The 23,413-nt window shown below is 39.3% G+C and overlaps 1 protein-coding gene and 1 long non-coding RNA gene across 3 annotated transcripts; one reads left to right on the forward strand and one right to left on the reverse strand.

The window, feature by feature from the left end:
- Positions 1-542: 542 nt before the first annotated feature.
- Positions 543-1,652, reverse strand: LOC148720602 (uncharacterized). The gene is made up of 2 exons (XR_015993582.1): positions 1,411-1,652; positions 543-1,286 (listed from the first exon to the last, which is right to left on the reverse strand). It is a non-coding gene; the product is annotated as an uncharacterized LOC148720602 (long non-coding RNA).
- On the forward strand, positions 868-13,843 carry LOC148720603 (uncharacterized). Of its 2 annotated transcripts, XM_088739844.1 has the most exons (12): positions 868-943; positions 1,732-2,049; positions 3,330-3,636; positions 4,284-4,346; positions 4,970-5,114; positions 6,628-6,669; positions 7,825-7,850; positions 8,741-8,782; positions 9,153-9,223; positions 9,992-10,091; positions 11,786-11,831; positions 12,673-13,843. In XM_088739844.1, exons 2-12 carry the CDS (start codon positions 2,001-2,003, stop codon positions 12,793-12,795), a joined length of 1,014 nt encoding a protein of 337 aa, XP_088595970.1. In that variant the 5' UTR covers positions 868-943; positions 1,732-2,000; the 3' UTR covers positions 12,796-13,843. The 2 variants fall into 2 exon arrangements, with proteins under 2 accessions (XP_088595970.1, XP_088595971.1); XM_088739845.1 differs by lacking the exon at positions 868-943 and having other exon boundaries at positions 1,838-2,049; positions 8,744-8,782.
- The last annotated feature ends 9,570 nt before the right edge of the window (positions 13,844-23,413 follow it).

The following is a 23,413-nucleotide window of genomic DNA, read 5'->3' on the forward strand; positions in this document are numbered from 1 at the left end:
GGCGCATACACTCATTTTCGTGAAGGTAATTTGTGATCGTTTTGTTTCCCATCTTCTCTGTTAATTGTCAAAATTCAGCGGAAATTCAGCCCGTCGGACGATCTGTATGTGTTGGTTACCACGAAAGAATACCACAGTTTTTACATTTGGAACGTGAAGATAAATTTATAATGATAGCCATTATTCAGAAGCTTGCTTTTTGTTGTTGTTGTTTACATTTAAATTTCTCCCTCAGATTGCATTCTTTGTTCAATGTCACGATTAAAATCTTGGGAAATGAAGTTGTTACCACAGCTTCTAACTGGCAAGTCACACTTTTTTTTTTTGATCTGGCGCTGTGTAACTCAAACGGTCACTCATTACTCTAGTACATTTGTATCCGATTTGTATTTTAATCTGTCGAAGATTAGATGAATTCTCAAGTCCTCAACGCCTTAAATTAAAAGCTCTTTGCGTATTACAACTAGCGTGAACTGACTTTTCATATTCGGTTTTTTTTTTTCAGATCAAAAAATGAGGAAAAAAATTAAACACGAAAAAAATTGACCAGGAAATAGTATATTATGAAGTAATAAGTTGCTGACTCGCGTACTTGATTCAACATTGACACTACTTGAGAGATAAAAAGAGAACTTGGACAGTTACGGACACTAGCAACTAAGTGAGGTAGCTAACACATTTGACTCGAAGGCAAAGCTAACTTTACAAACGACTAGAATTACAACTTTCCATAAGGGCCCTGACAAGGGCAGCAAAATTGAAAACATAGTGATCGCAATCGTTTCGACATGCACAATATATTTTAAGATACTTGTCCAAAACAAAAAGATTGATACAAAATAATAGAGAGAGGAAACAGCAAATTGAGAAGATAGCAAACATTGTTAAAACTCTTTTACAACTCGCCGGCAAGACAGCTGTTTCTTTCTAACTATACGTTTTGGTAAGCTTTTGAATGACTCATTTTCCGATTCATTTAAGATGATTGTTCTGTAAAAGGACAACATAGGCGAATGGAGACATGAATTCCGAAGTTTCCATCCGCTCTCCATCAACCGAGCTGTTAATGTAAATTGGCCACTCTAAAGAGTTTCAGCTGACGTTTCGACCGTTAAACCTTCTCCAGAGCGAAGGACGAAGAGCTAACGACGACTGACAGCTAACGCTCTGACGAAGGGCTAACGCTCAAAAAATCAGTTGTAGAAACTATTTACAGTGGCCAATTTACAGTCAACACAGTTGATAAAAATTAAGTAGCCTCCCAGTTTGGGTGCTCGCATCGGTTTCTGAGTACAAAAGACAAAAGAAATCATGCTCAGCTTTAGAATAGAAATATTTCATCTTCTTGTAGTAATTACCATTAACTTTCTGCTGGTAAACTTACAGTTTGTAGACGGTTTTGAGTTTTACCTTACTGGAGAAGAGATGAGAACCCAAGAACCGTGGGTCCACTCAATTACCCATGAGGTGGTTTTAGCAAATATTTTGATTTCAAGACATTTTGCATTCGACATTTCTCTCCAAACATGCATCCCTCGCACGCAAAGGGGCTCTTGCTAGCATCCTGGCTTGAGCAGCACGCGTGAGTTACGTAGATCTCCCAACGCGAGGGATTCACCGATCGTGTCACAGTACAGTGTCAATAGAGCCTGTGTGCAAGCTAACTGCATCTTTTGCGTCAGTGCAAAGCACTTGTGTCTTCTCATGTCAGAGACATCGATTTTTTTTAAGGGGGATGGGATAAAAAGACGATTTTCAGCCTGAACTTCCTCAACGATACACAAGGAGAGTGCTTACGCCAATAACCAACTGAGGCCACTAGTCACCGGGGTCTTTCAAGTCCCTGAAATACAACATGGCGGACGCTTGATGTCTAGTGTAACATGAAACTATAATTGTTATCAGAACTGATGGTTGATGGTTCAAACAGAATGTTCAAGCGCTGTAATGTGGATGATTTGGTTGTAACGAAGTCAAAGCTACAATGTAGCGACTGAAGTATGGATTCTGAAGCTTATGAGATCGCTAGAGGTCTATACAACTCGAAAGGTATTTTAATCGGACTTTAGTTGGTTAACCCATGAATTCCTAAGAATGACAAGCAGCAAATCTCTCCATAAACTAACAAAAGCTGATTCAAACATAAGGGTTATGAGAATAACGGAAATGATCAGAAAGTAAAGTAGCTCTAGACTTCTAACAAGATTCACCGATGCTATTATTACGTGTAGGCATGCATCGGACTGTTTAGGAAAGAGAATGGAGAATATGCACACTGATGCAAGGGCGTAAAGGATTTATGTACGGGAAGATAACAGTATAGCAGAGTGGATCAATTTGTTTCTTGGTGGTACCTTTTTAATTGCAAAGATATATATAAATGTTGTTGATATTGTTGTCAATATTTGTTGTTTTGAGATAGAATAAATATATGAAAATCATATATTGAACTGCGGTATTTGATACGTATGATGCACGATCCTCGCAGTAGATAGCGCTATTTAAGCAATAGCGAAATTCAGACCTGAAAAAAATCAGGCCTGTACGGGACTCGAACCACTGACCTCTGCGATACTAGTGCAGCGCTCTAACCAATTGAGCTAACAAGCCAACTGAGAGCAGGCCGTTAAGTTGATTCGTAATGAACCCGTGAAAGTGATATCTACTGCGAGGATCGTGCATCATACGTATCAAATACCGCAGTTCAATATATGATTTTCATATATTTATTCTATCTCATTTATCACTTTCACGGGTTCATTACGAATCAACTTAACGGCCTGCTCTCAGTTGGCTTGTTAGCTCAATTGGTTAGAGCGCTGCACTAGTATCGCAGAGGTCAGTGGTTCGAGTCCCGTACAGGCCTGATTTTTTTCAGGTCTGAATTTCGCTATTGCTTAAATAGCGCTATCTACTGCGAGGATCGTGCATCATACGTATCAAATACCGCAGTTCAATATATGATTTTCATATATTTATTCTATCTCATTTATCACTTTCACGGGTTCATTACGAATCAACTTAACGGCCTGCTCTCAGTTGGCTTGTTAGCTCAATTGGTTAGAGCGCTGCACTAGTATCGCAGAGGTCAGTGGTTCGAGTCCCGTACAGGCCTGATTTTTTTCAGGTCTGAATTTCGCTATTGCTTAAATAGCGCTATCTACTGCGAGGATCGTGCATCATACGTATTTGTTGTTTTTGTAGTCATTTTGTTGTTTTAAAGAAGTCTTGTCAGGTAAACACTGTGGTTTAGGGATGGAATATCTTATACATCGATAAAAACAGATGTGAGATTTTGCTGTTGTTTTTGTATTTAAATTTAATTAAAGTGAGCATCCAAAGACCACCCACTGCAGCCCAGCATGGTGTTTTCACTGCCAGTTCCAGAGGGCCATCACCTCAGTCTGGAATAAAACCTTGTCCACTCAGTGCCAAGGCTGAAATAACTACAGAGAGAGTTGGTGAGAAGACAAATGTAAGGCAGAGATCACGCCTTCCATGGAGGCCATTTTCTGGACATGCTGCATTGAACAGACCAGCTCCCTTAGAGAACAAAGAATCTGACAGTGGCACAGTTAAAATGAAAGAGGAACTGAGCTGTGATTCTGATGCTGTCCCCTCAGTGTACAAAGACAGGTGAGATTACACAAATTGTTTTAAATTGAAGTAGTGTAGGCCATTAAATTTTCACTTGTCAAGAGAATTCTAAGTTTGTAGTAAATGTAGCTTAATGCCTCATAAACTGTAGATTACCTTAACCCTTCACATTTTAACATCAGTATTTATATTCTCCATACTCTTCTTTAAACATTTCCTAAGGTGTTGACAAGGAGAATTTGTTTGACAATCCAGAGCTTGTGTCCTTAAGCAAGACGCTTCACTCACATTGCTTCATCTTCTCGGATAAGACATAAAGCTGTAGGTCCCATCTCTTGCACAGTTAGGGGTAGGAGCTGTAAATCTCCCATGCACGAGATTACTGTGTAGCGGATGTCCTTCATGGGGTGGGATGGGTGGGAAGGTGGGTTCGCTACATGGACTTAAGCGGCTGCCAGAGGCGCTTGATAAAAATGCTGACGTCCGATCTCAACCTTACGATACTGTTAAGCGTGACTGAATATATTCACATAGAAGTCTGTGCTATATAAATGTAAAAATGTAAATGTAATTCAGGGAAGATATTGTGAGGGGAAATTAGATGCTGGTCACTCCAAGGAGTTGAAGCGTCAACACCAGAATTATTGCTGACAGTAAGTGTTTTGTCCTTTGAATAATGTGTACAGGTGTTTGCCCAAGAACATTACAATTCTACAAGACTGGCTGACAGAAGATGTGCCAAATAACTGGTGAGTGCACATATTGTTTTGTTTTCTCTTCAAAATATTTGGTTTCCTGTCATCTCACATGCTGAGCTTTGTTGTTAATGCAAGATAGATGTCCATGTACAGTGTGTTCATTGAGACTCCAATTTTTTTCTTGTTGCAAAAATTTAGATCGAATCAAATTTTCCCCTTTGTTTCAGATCTTAAAGAGAAAAAACAATCTTGAACAAAGAAAATTAAAAGTCAAGCTAGTTTCAAAAACTTTAAACTTACCTTGGAAATGAGTTTGAATCCCACCATGTATGGCATCCTTATATACCTACCAATAATTTGACAAATGAAGCTTGTTTACTGGTTAGGATTTTTGTTTAGGCCAGGGTAATTATTATTTTTTTTTACAAATGTATATACTTTTACCATTTTCATTGGAAAATTCACTGAATGATTTTTCAGTAAGCTACAACAAAAATAGTGTTCCATATCAAGTGAATTTACTATTTCCCTCCCTGTACTCTATAAATTGAAGTTGAATACTTATGCCAAAAAAAAAAAAAAATTTAGTGTTTTGTTAAAAAACTAAAAAATTTTGAAAAAGGTGTAAACTATATAAAAGAGTGCTTATCTGCCTGTTCTTGTTCTGTCGACAGGCCAACACGACTTACACCCAAACACAGCTTTGTATTCCTGCCATGCATGCAGTCAGAGGAGTGTGTGTGGGATAAGCTACCTGCTGTACCACCTGCTCAGCAGCCTGATGATCTGTTGATCTTTACTCCAGCACCGCAAGTTAAGGTACAGTATATGCATAGAGAGGTGATGTTGTGGGAGACATGGTGGCTGAACACAGTTTTCGAGTGCGCTTTTGCTGATACAATTCAGCGCACGCACAAGGATTGCAAAACACAAACATGCCGTCAATAGAGCGGTCATTAATTTTTATTTACTCAACAAGTATCCGCACTATCTGTGCTATTTTTCTCTATAGTTGGTGCAGTGTATTGACAGAGGGCTTTAATCATTCTTTTATTGCAAAGACATGTTAGAAATGTTAATGGTGCAAAGAACCCAGCAATTGCCAGCTTTTTCGTCATTACTGAAAGAACCCAGTTAAATACAGCACATGTGTAGTAAGTATAAAATTGCGATTGAATGGTAAATTGCACATTTGTTAAAATGTGGACACCTTAAAAACACAATTTTATTTTATACAGAGTACATTTTACATGTAAAACATCAAATAAATAAGAATGAGCTGTGCGCTTAAAAATTTTAAACCAGTTTGAAAATTCTAAACCAGTTTAAAAAAAATTATATAAACCAAAGAAAAAATTGAACTACAACATATACAATACTATTAAGTGTTATTCTATTACAGAAAATCATTAATTAACAAAGAATCTAAAATGATGCACTGAAATTGTTAGTTTCTATCTGGCTTTTTAAAAGAGTGTTTATTAGTCTCTTTTTGAAACTTTTTTGTGTCCTTAGAGTTTCTGAGCGTTTTCTCTAAATTATTCCAGTCTTTGAGGGATCTAACTGTGAACATTCATCCCCTTTCAGTAGGGTTGTTATATTTTGGGGCAGCATAGGTTTAGATTGCTTTAATGGGTATATCTGGAGTGAACATCAGAATTCAGTTGAAGCAGAGATCTCGGTTGTTCTGGTATTTTATCGAGCATTCTCTTGAGAATTAATGTGCATCTGTTGACATATGCCTCTTGATAGAAGGGAAGCCAGTTTAACGTGTTGAACAAAGGCAATGTGCGTATCTTAGCTATCAAAAAAACAAAGTTTGTATTGTTAACTTGCTGCCAGTTTTGGCGATCAAGAGATCAAGAGTTTTAGAGAAAATGGTGAAAGAAACAAAGGTTTCAAAAACTGTGTTCTGCCGTTATTTGATATTTTTCTTTATTCTTGTCACTAGTCTGTTTGACATTGTATTGCTGTTGTAGGGAGAAAATCTGTCTTGGTCACTCATGGTGCGAGGGGGTGCTGGGGATAGATTAGCATCCCATCTAGGAGGAGGTAGAATACTCGTCATCATTTCATGCCGCAGAGACCAGGGTTCATGAAAGCTGATTGCTCAATTTTGCTATCATGTTTTTCCACTCTAAGACTGACTAAGTACAAGTCAGTTGTGAGTGATCACTTTTATTCCATTAGCAGTGTTTAATTGTACATGTACGTTGTTCTGGTTTGCTTGGCTTACCGTAGTAATGTTCTGAGTAAGTCATTTGTAACGTAGGTGTTGGTAGCTGTAGATATCCTGTCAGTGCTTTTATTAAATTCTTTTTATTGTTTATAGAAATACAAGCCCCCAAAACCAAGATTCCAGTCATTTGTTGAGGTATGATGAAAAAATAATGTTTTTTGACATGCACCTTTGTTACAAAGAAAATAATGATTATTATTTTAAACTTCTGATCACATGCCTTGTCTTTTGACAACTGGTAAATTAAGATGCTCAACCACTGAGCTGCACACAACATTTATTTCAATGTTTGAAAAGCATTTTAATTAACCCTCTTCACCCTAACATCAGTATGCATATTCTCCATACTGTTCTCTATACATTTCCTGAGGTGCTGACAAGGAGAATTTGTTTATAACAATCAAGAGCATCTTTAGTTGGAGATTATTTCCTATATTCTCATGAACTTAATGTGTGATTCAGGGGTGATAATGTAAGGAGAAATTAGATGCTGGTAGTCATATAAAGTAAACTGTAAATACTCCAGGGGATTAAAATACTTTGTGCATAGAACTCTCTTAATGACATGCCACGAACTTGGAATTTGCACAATAATTAAGTTGAAATAGTTTCGTGTACATCTCTTGTGTTTATTTGTACATATAGGCAGATTCATGCTGACGTCATTGTTTACATTTTTGCTCATTTGCATACGGCTCTGCGTAAAGAAGGAAGCATGTTAGATACAAATTGACTTCAGGCAGCTCTTTAGCTAGAAGCTAGAAGCTAGAAAACCTTAGTACATTGTGAAATTTTTAGCTCTTTGGGTGTAATATTTAAGGAGAAATAGTCCATCAAAAACTGCAAAATCACTGGGTGGCAAAAGTGCTAATGAGCTCTTACATTCTATGTAAAATTTTGAGTTTTTAAACCCGTGTTGCACAAAAAGTATTTAATGCATCAGGCTTGTATTCATTGGCCGAGTTAATCATACTTTGACCTTTCGATATTCAGAACTGATTTATTTTTAGCTCCATCAGAAACTGAATTGCTTATGCTAATGAGGCAAATATTGTAAACAAGGATTCCCCTATAGCTTATCAATTCATTTTTGTGTATCACTCTTGTACTTGTACATGTAGCAATCAGGTTATTAGCTAGAACCTCAAGTCTTCAATGGTAAAATGTTGCCTCTACTTGACAAAACAAGTCCCTCTCGTGGGTTATTTAGAGGAAGCGCTTAGAAATATGTTAAATCTCTCTGTTGTTGCAAACTAGTTTTTCATTATTTTGTTGAATTTTTTTTCTCAGGAGGAGGAGAGAAGATGCAAGCACAGGTCCACTGTTTTGTTTGTCTTATGGAATAAATTTAACAAATGACAATTACAATTCAGGTTTAGTAGAGTTTTTAATTGAAGCTCTTTTCACGCAACTGATGAAATAGATTTTAACCTGCTCTATGGTAAAGTTTGCACTTGAGCCAAATGGCCCCTTCAGCTAGATCTTATCCAGGTTTTCAAAGCGTAAAGCAACTAGAAGTATGACTGTACTTCCCCCTGGATAGGATGTCGGTCGTTTAACTCGTTGCGGTGGCCAATTTACAATTTAAACTTAGTTGATACAACCAAATTACCTTGTTACCCCCACCGATGCAGCACCACAGTTTCTTTAGAAACTTTCAGCCTTTATTCATTAGTCCATTGCAGGGTTAACCATAGCATTTCATCGCCCATCCCTGACAGTTCACCCAAACCCATTAACACTCCTCGGTAGAGAGACACTGTGAAAATTAAGTGTTTTACTTAAGAACACATTGCAATGGCCCAGTCAGGTCTCAAACATGGAGCTCTTGACCCAGAATTTAGTGCACTGGCTAAAAGGCCACTGTGTCCCCCACGTGAACTCTCCATAAGAAGGTGAACAACACATCCTAGAGGGAGCAAACTTATCTGTGCTTGCCAGTCTAAATCCCCTGCACACTTTTGAATAAAGCCAATCATAGGCCAGGTACATTTGAAACATGTTTGCTTATGAGAAATGATCATAAACAGGATTTTTAACTATAGTTTGTGGCCGTGTAGACCGTCACAAACATTTGAATAGATGTTTTTCTGTGGTATACCAGTAGTTAAAGGAGTTTGTAGACCTTTCAACAGAGGCAAGTGTCTGGAAACAGTTTTTTCTTGACTTTTTAAGTAACATAAGATTTTTTTTTTTTTTTTTTCAGAAGTGACATTGTGAAAACAGAGCCAAGTCTCTCCTCACATGAGTAAGTACATGGATAAATAACATGATTTTTCACATTAACCCCATCACTCTCAAGATCCATTTAGTAACTCTCTTTACTGTCTGTTATACTATTCTTATGATGTAAGTTCTGAGAATTTACTATTGGATCAACTAGCTATTTCCTAATTGATATTTTCTTTCTTCTCATCACTTGTCTGCTTGATATTGTATGGATCTGATAAGGAGAAGATCTGTCTTGATCACTCATAGTTCAGGGTTGATATTAAATAAATGTATGTAGCATCCATTTTGGAATACACTGAAGATTTCATGGCAAGATAAATTTACAGGTGATTTTTCCTCTTTTTTCATTGTCTCACTTTAAGCTTCTTTTCATTTGTTTTTTTTAGCATTTTTGAGGGAATGCAGAGAGCTGATATTATTAGACAAGAGATTGAAGATCTTGAAAGGCTGTTACAAGGTAACTGTCGACAAAGGAAGAACCTGGCAGTTTTGCCCCACCTTGTACTGCTAGTGGTTTAAAAGAAGGCTGCCAATTTTTGAATGAATTGAGGCTATTGGCTGTTGTAATAACATTGTACATTTGGTTTAATGACACACAGTCAAAGTGCCCTGCAATAGCTGGGGTTTCAATGATGGATGATTGCAGGTGGTCTTCTGCTGCCACAAGGCCTTTTCATTTTGTCTGTCTAGCCTTCAAGCACTCTTTTTGGTACCGTGTTTTCTTTTTAGTGGGGGCGATAGGATTGTGTTGTGTGGGAGGTCAAGGGTTCGAGCCCCGGCTGGACTAAAATAAGTGAGGAAAATTTGCTACCTTTCTATAATCAAGAAATAGATAGATATTCTAGTCTTCTCGGATAGGGATGAATAAACTGTAGGTCCCGTCTCCTGCAGGGTAAGGGGTAGAGGACGTTAATTTCCCACGCACGAGATTGCTGTGTGGTGAATGTCCTCCCCTGGGTAGGATGGGTGGGTGTTGGCCCTCAAAAGCCCCTATGGGGAGTGGTCAATTAACCTATGCATGTATGTATGTATGTATGTATGTATGATTGTATGTATAGGGGAGCACACCCTAAAACCCCCCTTAGGAAAAGGAACCTTGCGACTTCTTTTGTATCTTTTTTATCTAGAAAAAAAAAATGTTAAACATCCTGAGTAATAAGTTGACGTGTCACTGGAAGAACTTTGTTGACAAATTACTGGTTTTTTTTTTCTTTTTTCATTTTAGGCATTGGAAACCCTAAGGGGTCTTCCTTAGTGGTACGATACCAGCATGATATCAATTACTTGAGAGACATGGCCAAAAACACAGTTGAGGGATATGATTTGTAAGTGATGTTTTCATACAGATTCTCAGTTTTTTTTTTCCATTTAGTATTTCATCGCATTGATTACCACCTGCAAAATAAGAATGACATCTGTAGCATTTTTTCCTATTTGGATAAATGCCACAGCTATTAGATCATTTGTATTCTATTGGTTAACGCACCTTTGACTGCAGTCATGTGATTATTTGTAGATATCGTTTTATAAAAATGTGGATCATTGGATAATGCAATTCAAGACTTTTTTTAGGCTTAGCCATTATGGTATATGTGCCAATATACCATAATCTAATATCTGTATGGTGCACGATCCTCGCAGTAGAGAGCGCTATTTATGCAATAGCGAAAATCAGGTCTGTACGGGATTCGAACCACTGACCTCTGCAATATTAGTGCAGCGCTCTACCAACTGAGCTAACAAGCTAATGTGCGATTATCGGAGGCGAAAGAAAGAGTGGAGGCCAAGTATATATTTAAAGCTATATATTTAATGAGCAGAGGAGCTCACAAGAGCAAGGCCTGAGGTCAACTGAACTGTTGCATAATCACATCAGGATATTTATAAGTCGAGCGCGGTTGGTAGGTAAGAGGATTAAGGGCTAATCCCACAGCTAACTGGGAGCAGGCCGTTAAGTTGATTCATAATAAACCCGTGATGATAAATCAGATACAATGACTATATGAAGTTCATATATTTTGAACTGCGGTATTAGATACGTATGGTGCACGATCCTCGCAGTTGAGAGCGCTATTTATGCAACAGCGAAAATCAGACCTGAAAAAAAAAAACAGGCCTGTACGGGATTCGAACCACTGACCTCAGCGATACTAGCGCAGCGCTCTAGCAATTAAGCTAACAAGCCAACTGGGAGCAAGCCGTTAAGTTGATTCGTAATAAACCCGTGATGATAAATCAGATACAATGAATATATGAAGTTCGCTCTCTACTGCGAGGATCGTGCATCATAGGTATCTAATACCGCAGTTCAAAATATATGAACTTCGTATATTCATTGTATCTAATCTAATATCTGTACATTGTAACATCCGGTTTCTTCTTACCAAATAAAGTCGAAAAGATTTGTCTAATATATTGGGGGCGTTTTTTTTAATAAAACAATTATTCCACTCGTGCTTGTTGGATACGAGATGATTAAAACCAACTCGGCGCTATGCGCCTTGCTGGCTATCTATCATCTCATATCCAACGTGCGCTTGTGGAATAATTGTTAAGTATATGATTAAGTTCATCATATTCGAATAAAGCAGTTGTGCAGAGCACTTGGTCTAATTAATGCATTACTGTACAGAAGTATATTGAACCTTAATGCATAATGACATCCGTGTACATGTAACTTAAAAACATTGACTTTCCAACTCTCAGTCATGTGCGTTGTTAACCCTGTTGTTCTTTGGGATAGCGATTTTTTTCATGTTTGGCAGGGGCATGGTTTCGCAGTTCAGGATGATTTAAACGTGAACAGCTATTTTTTCCAAATATTATTCTCACGCGGCACAATTAACATTAAGGAAACCGATAACATTTTCAAGCCACGTTACTTCATAAGCTATGGCACAGTGCTTATCAAAGAAATTTGACTACGTTCTTTTTAAGTAATTATTCGCTCAGTTTTACTTACAGTGCTGACTACATTGTGTATGTGTAAGTTCTGGTTTCTTTTCCTTTGTCTTCACAGTTCTCAGGAGGTGCGGAGCCTTACCCCAGTAGCTGCCAGTTTTCAGGTAGAAAAATAATATCTCGTACACTAGCACGACAATTAAGCCACGTTTGGGGAGTAGGGATAAATTGTGTTTTGTTTAGTTGTAGTTTTTTTTTCCCTCAACTCCCATGAGTGATCAAGACAGATTTTCTCCTTACAATCGCAATACAATGTCAAACAGACAAGTGATGAGAATAAAGAAAAATAGTCCTATCAATTATTGGATTTTTAGTTGATTCAGTACCAAATTCTCCAAACTTGCATCATAAGAATTGTATAGCAGATGGTAAGGAGAATCACTAAGAAGATCAATGGAGTGAAAGGGTTAGGATTAGCTCTCCCTGTCATTATGGCATTATTACAGTTGACACACGACTCACTTGTCAAACGTAGCGATCCAAAGGGTTAGGATTACCTCTCCCTGCCATCATGGCATTATTACAGTTGACACACGACTCACTTGTCAAACGTAGCGATCCAGAGGACATCTTTTGAATCAGAGAATGTCACCCACACAGAGGTGTCCCTTGAATGATAGTGGCAGATACAATGGGACCTCCAATCAGGGGACACCCTCGTCGATATGAAAACTGTCCCCTGAATACAGGTTTCCTTGAAATGAAAATAACATCTACAATGGAACTTCGAATCAGTGTACGCCCTTATGAATGGAAAAGGTGTCCCTTGAGCAGAGGTATCCCTTCAATGAAGGTACAAGGTTACCAGTCATATCCCCAGTTAGGACTAAAGTTGGTGTCTCTTGAATTGAAAGTTCCCGTTGTACATAGGTTGTACTGGGTTTAGAAAGTGCCGTTAAGTACCCTTCCTCAAATTAGCTCTTAAGATCAACCTCTTCATTGCAGGAGGATCTTGTCAGATATCCTGAACAACACGACCAGATTGTGGCGACTATTAAAGAACGACGGGATCAGTGCGTGAGGCAACTGGCTGACATAGAACAGGAGATCATGGACGAGAGCACTTGATATTCACAAGACAGGGGAGGCTGCAATCCAGTGCCGAATTTTTATTTACGGTTCTTAGACGTACCCCTATAAATGCAAGAGATCTAGGGGCGCCTGTTCCCCTCGGGGGCAAGGTACCTCCCATAGGGGAAGTTGAGGGGAGTGCCGCCCAAGAGGCAGACAATTTCAGGCCAGTAGTGCATGAATGTGAGCGAGAACTTTGTTTTGGTGTGTTAAGCTTGACGACTGATTACTTTAAAAAAAGAAAATGTAGTAAAACGGAAAGGCAAGCAGGAATATCAAAGTTTCCTCGCTTTTTTCGAGTTGGGCAAAAGAGCCCGTGTGGCCCTCAATGCGTTATGGGTGATCATGAGTGACATCAATTCACGGCGACATGTCGTGTTTAAAACTATCGGGATTGAAGATAATCATTAACAAATATTGGATGAGGTGGAGCATGATAGCGGTAATTATCAAGGTCAAAGTTTGTGTTATCTGCCGTAGCCGAAGGCTGAGGCGGATAACACAAACTGATTATCGCTCTCATTATTGCTCTCATGCGAAAACCGAATCTCATAATTGTTTTATTATGCATATTCCTGAGCTGCACTTTTGAAGACAAGAGCGCCTTAAATCTATTTGCTGTAGGTATGACGTAAGAGAATATATATCTTTTAATGTCAATGTGAACGGATTAAATTTTTTTGTTTAAACTTGACCTGTTCATAAAGAGCTGAATTAGTCGTGATTCGTGAACCAATTTGTTTTGTATGACGGATTTCCAGTTATTTTATTGTTTTAAAAATGTACGTGTTGTTCTCGAAGGGTTCTGTTTAGCTTTTGACCAGAGTTTTTACTGTACGTAGACTTCAAAGGGATCGATTAAAGTCATAAAGCAGACCACAAGTGGTTCTTGAACAAACAAGACAAGACCTAACGTCCTCTTTGGTCAAGACTAGAAAAAGTAAAATATTAGTTCAACGTGATTGTCTTGAATTTTGCGTGAACGTGAAAGAGTTTTGGATATTATTCGTGATATGTGAAAAGGTCATTAAATATTTTTACGTGACCGAGTACTACATAGGGGTATAGAGGACCCTCTTGTATGTTGTCATAGGGGTATAGAGGACCCTCTTGTATGTTGTCATAGGGGTATAGAGGACCCTCTTGTATGTTGTCATAGGGGTATAGAGGACCCTCTTGTATGTTGTCATAGGGGTATAGAGGACCCTCTTGTATGTTGTCGGCGGATCGTGTTCAAATCGAAACTTGAGCTTTGAATTAAAAAATTGTATGTTGTCGGCGAATCGTCTAGGAGGCTCAAGCGAAGACTTCAACTTTGAGCGAAGAATTTAATAATAATAATACAGCATTTGTAGTGCGCAGATTCCATGTCGGTATGCTCAAATGCGCGTTACAATAAGAGTTAAGAACTAACCCTAAATCAAATAAAATGGAGGTAAAATTCAGAAAATCATGTCACTATTTAAATAGTTAAAAACTAAGAGAACTATTATAGATAGGTTAAGATCACAATACACAAAGTAATTAACATTTAGCAGACTATGAAAACGCATTGCGAAATAAATGTGTCTTAAGTTTAGACTTGAAGCCAGCAACAATGCTTTCAGACCTAATCTCCAGAGGAAGCATGTTCCAAAGTTTCGGCGCCGCATATGTGAAGGAGCGATCACCAAGAGTAACCTTAGACAACTTTTTAGAGGAACTGAGGGGGAGGTTATCACGAGAGCTCTTAAGATTATACCGTGAAGGTGACTTAATGAAAATTAAAGAGGCTAGATATTTAGGTGCTAAACCTTTAAGAACCTCAATTGTAATTAAAAGAATTTTAAAAACAATTCGAAATTTAACAGGTAGCCAGTGTAAATTAAAAAGTAAGGGTGTAATATGGCTGTAGCTACTTTGCTGACAAACCAGTCTAGCAGCAGCATTCTGTATTCTTTGAAGCCTATTTAACTGATAGTCAGGAATACCATACAAGATACTGTTACGAAAGTCAATCCTAGATTACACAAATACATGCACAAGAGTCTCAGTGCACCGTCTAGAGAGGTACTTCCTAAACGCCGAATATTATAAAGATAATAAAAACAAGAACCAGACAATTTCGTTATGTGGATAGCCATTGACAATTTTGTGTCAAACCAAGAGACGAGGTTTCTAGCAGAGGAGACTGCTGAGACGTGGCAATCACCCACTCGTACGCGATGAGAATTAACTTTAGCCAACTGCTGAGGTGTTCCTATAACCAAAAATTCAGACTTATCATCCTTTATAGCTTAAGACTGTCGGTTAACATCCACGAGCGAATATCATCAACACAGGACTCCAAAGCACTTAAGGCGGAAAGCTCATCAATAGCGTCATTGGGACAAAAAGAAAAATATAATTTAGCATCGTCTACAAAGCAGTGAACGTCAGGCAAATGCGACTGAACAATCTGAAACAATCTACTAGTGTAGAGTGTGAATAAGAAAGGACCCACTGAAGATCCCAGCGGAACACCACAATCCAAGTTGAATCTTCTTGAAAGTTCACTGCGTACCGAAATGCACTGAGAACGACTAGAGAGGTAAGATTGAAACCATGAAAGGACATTGCCTTGAATACCAAAAGAGTTTTCCAATTGTCGTAGCAGCGTGCCATAATCCACAGTATCAAAAGCAGCACTCAGATCAAGGAGAAGAAGTAACGTCACACGTTGTTTATCCATATTAAGTAGAATATCGTTTACGACCTTCAACAGAGCAGTTTCAGCACTGTGGTGAAGGGATGTGTCGAAAACGAAGACCCAAAAACGAAGACCTACAACTTAAGACCCACTGGTCTAAAACGAAGACCCTGTAGTCTAAAACGAAGACCCTGTGGTCTAAAACGAAGATCCATTGTTCTAAAAACCTTTTTTTTTTCCAAGGAAAGGCTATACAGTAAGCTCAATTGCTCTCATTTCTGTAGCGCATAAATTAAAATGTCATCTGAGCGTGCGACCAACTTGACAGTTATGTTATCTCAGTCGGTACAACACGTGTCAAATTGTGTAACGCAATTAAATTCTAAGAAAACAGAAATATACGTTTTTGTGACGATTTTGGTATATTTTGTCGTCCCAACATTCTATTTTTCAAATGCATATTGAGCAAATTACGATGAGGTGACTTCAATACTTTCATTAATGTATGCTTCATCATTAATGTATGCGCCTTTCACGGCTGCACATGGCTTTCACAGCTCCGCATATTTTTAAACCGTTTGTCTTTATTGTGCTATTTTACCTCATCGACATGATGCAAGCCTCATCCTTTCCTAACAATGATGTTCTAGAGAAGAAAGCTTGGCCATGTTGCCGAGGAAAGCGAGCAGGCAAGCAAATTAAAGAACGAGAAACTTACAAGTGCCATATTATAACCACCATTGCAAAGTCAAGACCAGTGAGCCGCAAAACTAAATTCACGGCGTCCAGTTCGGAACATATTCCTGCTGACTGCAAGGTTATTCGTCTCAAAGTCCCTTTGGAATCTGGCTCTGCTTACTCGTTTGTGCCGGCTTTTATTCTCTGCAATGTGATGTCTCTTTCACCAAAGATTGAAGTTCGAGTGACCATTTGCTGAATGTAAATCTGGATTTCATTTGCATCACGGAAACATGGCTCAAATTAACAAATGGTAAACACCACAGCGTACACTATTGAATTATGGATGCACGTGGGAGGTTGCTAAGCACGAAAGAAGCGTAAGAGTCGCTCGAGGCGATAGCCGAGAGCATCTCTAGCCTCTTGAGTGCTTAGCAAACCTCCCAAGTGCATCCATAACTTAATAGTGTACGCTGTGGTGTTTACCATTTGTTTTATGACATAACATTGATGCATTGTAGCTAAAGAGTTCCCTTTTATTTAACAAGTCTTACGTGGCCAGAAAAAAAAAAAACGCGCGCGGAAAAATAGTCTTTGCATTAAAGTTTGCTCACGTCAGCAGCGTACAGCCATGGGCAAATGGGACGCTAAATTGACCAATCAGAGCGCGCGCTTTACTTTGGTTATGTTATAAAACCACATGGATGACAATTTCATGTTTGTTCCGGGCTACAATATCATCCGCAGTGACAGGGTAACTAGCGATCATGAAGGCATTAGTATGTACATCCGCGATTCTATCCGATATGATGTTCTATCCGACCTTATGGACGAGAATTTTGAAGTTTTATGGGTTAAAATCCCCCCCCCCCCCAAAAAAAAAAAACGGCTCCCTAGGAGCATACCATCTATTATTGTTGGAACTATTTACCATCCGCCGAGTGCAACGGACTCCTTGATTTTAAATTACCTGTGCGAGTCACTATCAAAAATCAAAGCCATTTTTCCTGACTGTGGCCTCTTTCTTTCGGGGGATTTTAACAAGTTAAATTGCTATCGTCTGAGGAACGCCCTAGATCTCCGCCAAATTGTCCCCTTTCCGACCCGTGGGCAAAGTAAATTAGATCTAGTCTTCAACAATCTCAGCGACTTTTACGATGTGCCCAAAAAGTTGCCTCCTTTTGGGTTCTCCGACCACGATACTGTGGAAGTACAGCATCTGGCTAGACGGGACGGACGGGACGGGATGGTCCGAGGAACAAAATCCTGCTGAAATCCAGAGACTTGCGGACAACAAGTCGTCTGACCATGCGCACTTACCTCCATGAAGTCGACCTTAGTCGTCTGATAAGATGCACAGAGTCATGTGAAGAGAAAACGCTCACGCTTGAAACCATAGTTAAGACGGGCTTGGATTCTGTTCTCCCCCTTAAATCCAAGACGATCATTGCCAACGAACCATCCTGGATTAGCAAATAATTGAAATATTTAATTCACGAGCACCAAATAGCCCTTGCTCGTGGCGATAAAGATTGCTTCCGCCGCCTTCGGAGCCGTGTTAATCGATTGCGGAAGTCTTGTCGTGTTAAATACTATGAGTCCAAAGTCGAACATCTGAGGAACTACGAACCGCGTAGGTGGTAGAAAGAAGTTCAATCACTTGGCGGGATGCAATCAGCTACGCGCACAGATCCTACCTCTTTCCTGAAGTATATTGATACAGGACCTAACTCTAGTCGTACGGCCCTTGCTAACGTCATTAGCAACGCCTTTCTTGCTCCAATGAACTCATTTACTCCATTGGATTCTGGAGTCTCGTTTCCTGTGCAATACACCGACACGCCAACGGTTACTGATTTCTGTGTCTTGAAGAAGCTCCTCGCCCTTAATCCTGCCAAAGCTTCTGGGCCTGACGGCGTGCCCGCCTGGCTTTTGAAAGAGAACGCGGACCTATTGGCTCCTGTGGTTACTTATATTCTTAATAGCTCATACGTGGAGGCTCGTCTCCCCCAGTCCTGGATGCTCGTCAACGTCGCCCCTATTCTTAAGCAGACCCCTGTCTATGACGTTAACAAACACCTGAGACCAATTTCACTTACACCTGTCCTTTCCAAGTTGACTGAGGACTCTGTGGTTGATCGTTACGTTAAACCAGCTGTACTCGCTAAGGTCGACCCTCGGCAGTTTGGCACTGTTCCCGGTTCAAGCACCACCGAAGCCCTAATTAGTATGACTCATGCCTGGTACAGTGCTACTGACGGTAACGGGGTGTCTGTGAGGGTGATTCTCTTTTCGGTTTTAGAAAAGCCTTTGACCTAATCGACCACCAGATTTTGGTCAAGAAGCTGGGTACATATAACATCCCCAATGCTGTCATCTCATGGATTATCGACTTTCCCACCTCGCGCAAACAGCGTGTTCAACTCGGCCACGACTGCTTCTCAGAATGGGGCGCGGTCCCAGCGGGGGTTCCTCAAGGTATAAAACTAGGGGCGTGGCCGTTTATCATCATGATCAACTAGCTGGATGTTTCTGGCATCTATCTCTGGAAGTATGTTGACGATACCACTATTTCGGAGACGATAAGCAAGAACCAAGACAGTCACATTTAACGGCTGTTGACACCCTAGCAAGCCGTGCGACCGAGGATAAGTTTCAACTAAACGAAACGAAATGCAATAACTTCTTATAAACTTTAACACTAACAACCCTAATTCTTTCGACCCAGTTGTTGTTAATGGCAAGCCCATTGACCTAACTACTAGAGCCAAAATACTAGGCCTTAACATCTCTAATGATTTGACATGGAATTGTCACATTAACTTCATTGTTGGGAAAGCTAAAAAGCGCTTGTATAGCTTATCTCAGCTTAAACGCTCTGACCTTGGTACCCGTGAGTTAGTCCAGTTTTTCTGTACTTGTATTCGTCCGATTACAGAGTACGCTTGTCCAGTCTTCCATGACGGCCTCCCCGTGTACCTCTCCAACGAACTTGAAGAAGTACAAAAGCGGGCTATCTGCATTATTTTTCCTCTCTGCTCATATAATGAGACTTTGGTTGAAACAGACCTGACTAAACTTTCAGATCGCCGCCAGAAACTAGTTGATAAACTATTTAAGAATGTTTTACAGAATAAACAGAACAAGCTCCATGAACTTCTTCCTGCTCGCAATACATGTGCCTTTAACCTAAGAAATATGCAGAGGTTTAAGCCAGTTTTTAAGACGATCAGGTTTCGTAATAGTTTTATTACCTTCAATGCGGGATTGAACGGTTTTATATAACCGTTTTTTTTTTTAGAACATGTATTTAGTGTCCTTATGGCTGTTTTAATACATTTAGTCTATTTAACGTAATTATCACTATTTAAAATTTGGAAATAATCGTATAATTCAACCTTTGGTTTCAAATCGGTTATTAATAAACTATCTGTCTATCTATCCATCTATCTATCTATCTATCTATCTATCTATCTATCTACTTTGCTACACTGTCTTTATCATATAAAGGCGCAAAGGTCAACTGTGCGTGACTCGCAAATTTATTCACCACAGGCTACAAGGATGATCTTCCGTCAGAATGGTCTAAAACCATAAACACGAAATTTCTGCAGTGCATAAATTAAAATGTCTCTGGGTGTGCTTCATCCAAGCGCACACAACACCTGTCAAATTGTGTAACGCAGTCAAATTCCAAGAGCGTCGAAGTGTACGTTTTAGTGACGACTGTAGTACATTTCCTCGTCACCAACATTACATTTTAGATTTTTTCAAATGACAGTTAGGTGACTTCAATAATACTGCGTCATAATGTGACCGTACCTACCGCTTTTTGTATTGTATTGTATTGTAATCTTTATTTAAACACGATCAATTCATCAACCTATAAAAATACATATCACATACGCTAAGATATTTAAAATTAAAACTACATACTATAACACTTAAGCTGTTTTCCGTGAATGCCGTGCGTTAGATTTAAAAAATGTCATTGCTCTTACGTTTGATGGACGCTTAATCCGGGGGGGGGTTACTCCCTTATAAGGGCTTAATGGGGACGTGCGGCCAGCCAGGGTATGTTTTTCGAGAATTCTGACTTAAACAGGGTATCGAATTTATCATTTTTTGTCTTAATCAGGGAATCGATTTATCAATTTTTGTCTTAAACAGGATATCTTTTCTTGGAAGATAAACAGCAAAATTTTTACAAGCTCTAACTTTAATTAATATTGAATTCCGTTGATTTTGGCATTGACACCAGGCAAATTAAATGTCTTAAACAGGGTATCAAAAATCGGAATGCTGTCATAAACAGGGTAGGAAAATCAGCGATAATTGTCTTAAACAGGGTCAGGGTATGAGGGGCCCCGCCGCACCTCTCCACCCAGGAATATATCGAGTACCCCCCCGGGGCTTGATCCCTCAGTTTTAAAGGCCGGGCTCAAAGCTCATCTGAGCGTGACTTGCAAAGCTACGTGAATAATCTTGTACACTCAAATACAGCACATGCAATGTCCCCGGGAAAATTTGTAATTGATTATATATTAGCCAAGTGTAAAAACGAACAACAGTTTTAAAACTGTCGCGGCTTTGGTATAGGTAAATAATGTCATACACCAAATTTGAAAACTACATTTGTCTCATCACACAAATCAGTTTGACTTTTACGGAACTGGCTCTTCATTTTGTATCAGACCACGTTTACATTTCAAAGGCTTGTGGTTATATATGGCTGTCTGATAAAGCTGTCGCGTAGGTCAAAAGATGACTTATCTGTCAATTTTTGTTACATGAAAAGTCCTCGCATTAGGCGAAGTGTTCATTTCGGTCTTTCGAAGTTGGAGTAATAATTTTTGTTCTAAATAGCACAGCTCAGATGTTTAAAAGGGCTCACACTGGCGCACTTAAGCTAACGCTAGGGACGCCTGCATGAAATTTTCATTCTCGGCGCAGGGATGCATGCGAGATTGATGATTTAATCTTCCCGGGAAAATCACAATCTGGCGAGAGATCATCCTTATAGCCTGTGCTGAATAAATTTGTGAGTCACGCATGCACAGTTGACCTTTGCGCCTTTCTATGATAAAGACAGTGTAGTAAAGTAATGAAGTCACTTCATCGTAATTTGCTCAATATGCATTTGAAAAATAGAATATTTGTGACGACAAAATATTCCAAAATCGTCGCTAAAACGTATATTTCTATATTCTTAGAAGTTAATTGTGTTACATAATTTGACATATGTTGAACCAACTGAGATGACGTACCTGTCAAGTTTGTCAAGCGCTGAGATGACATTTTAATTTATGCGCTACAGAAATGAGAGCATTTTAGCTTAGTGTATGGCTTTTCCTTGCAAAAAAGGTTTTCAGAACGATGGGTCTTCGTTTGAGACCAGTGGGTCCTCGTTTTAGACCACAGAGTCTTCCTTTTAGACCAATGGGTCTTCGTTTTAGACCACAGGGTCTTCGTTTTAGACCACAGGGTCTTGGTTTTAGACCACAGGGTCTTCGTTTTAGACTACAGGGTCTTCGTTTTAGACCACAGGGTCTTTGTTTTAGACTACAAGGTCTTCGTTTTAGACCAGTGGGTCTTAGGTCTTAGGTCTTCGTTTTTGGGTCTTCGTTTCCGACACATCCATTATATCTAGCAGGCGTAATCTCCTTAATTGCACACCGCCGCGTCATTAAACGAAAGCCAAGTCTCAGTTATGGCAAACACGTCCGTTTTACGTTCACAGACATAGTCAAAGAAGAGAGCAGATTAATTCTTGAGCGAACGAGCATTCAAAGTACATAAGGTCAATAGGACATGAATTGGCGTGGCCGTAGATGAAACGCATCTGATCTCAGTGAGGTTCGAAATGTCTCCACAACGATAAGCATTCGATAAACGACAACACCGGCGATCACTGATTCTTGAAGAAATAAAAACAAAATCATCTGGATCAGGATTGACATTGATGTCACCACTGACAATCAAACGGGTGAGATTAAAAGTGGAAATCGAATTCGGATAATGACTGATTGACAACAGGAAAAAGCCACCACGTCGTGCACGCCTAAATCCAAGATTGCGGGTCCGCTACATCAGAAATGAGTTGAAGTCACAACGATTTGCACTGCCAAAAATAGGAAAACCAATTCTTCGAGAAGGCTAAACCTCAGATAAATCCAATCGATTAGTAAACAGCAAGCCATTAGAACTAAAATCGATAAGAAAAATAAGAAATAAAGCAAAAAGAGCGGACCCGGTAAAAACGTGACCGACCGCCACTTTGCATAGTCAGTGATTACGTCGACATTTTATGATCTCATTTTACGTCATGGGAATGATTTCAAGTTGACTTGCGGGGCATAACGCTATCGTATCGACAATATCGATCCTAGCATTATGCAGGACACGTGTAATATATGAACTTCATAATAGGCCTTGCTCACCATATAGAGTCTCTGTGGCTCAGTGGTGGAGCATTGGAGCGCGGAATCTGAAGGTCTGAGCTTCTGTTCCTCACGGAGACTCAAAACTTTCTCTCTGTCCCACGCTCGTGACAAGATAAACAACATCTTTCTCTGTTTCTTTACCTAGCTCAAAGTCTACCATATTTCTTATTCGATTTACCTTCTCCCATTTAAAACAAACGCCTTTACATGACAAGTCCAAGATTTATTTCGATGATGTTCAAAATCTTTTTGTATGACATTTGTTGTTTTCAATAGCTGGTGCACGAGGAGTTACCTTTGCAGCGAGCTGTGGCAACTGCACCTGTCAGAGTGATGGCGATGGGTCATGATGCGTGGTTCTTTTTCAAACTGATGGTAAGCTGATCTCAGCTATTTTTTTTTTTTCACGTTAGTTGCAGTAATGAACTTTCTAACCTTGGACAAACAATTTTAACTCTAAGCAAGTTTTGTCTGAGTGTTATAAAACCAAAGAAGTCTTTAAAAACTCAAGAAAAAATTAAACAAGCTAGATAATTTGGTTTTATCAACTAAGTCAATAATGTAAATTGGTCGCCGTGAAGAGAAGCTGACGTTTCCTGCTGTAGCCCTTCAGAGGGAACAGAGGAATTGTGAGTTGTATGAATTTGGATGGAGTCCTAAGCAATTCAATGGAAAGCGTTCGTTGATCCCGTGGAGATTAAGAATGTTGATGTGAAAGATAAATTTTTCCTCTAAATTTTTGCGGCTTTCCGTATAGTTGTAGGGAAGGTCGCAGACAGTCAAATGTTTCTTTAGCAACATTGCATTATCGACTCAATTGGTGAAA

This window comes from Stylophora pistillata, chromosome 11 (assembly GCF_964205215.1).
Source record: "Stylophora pistillata chromosome 11, jaStyPist1.2, whole genome shotgun sequence".
Lineage (NCBI taxonomy): Eukaryota > Metazoa > Cnidaria > Anthozoa > Scleractinia > Pocilloporidae > Stylophora > Stylophora pistillata.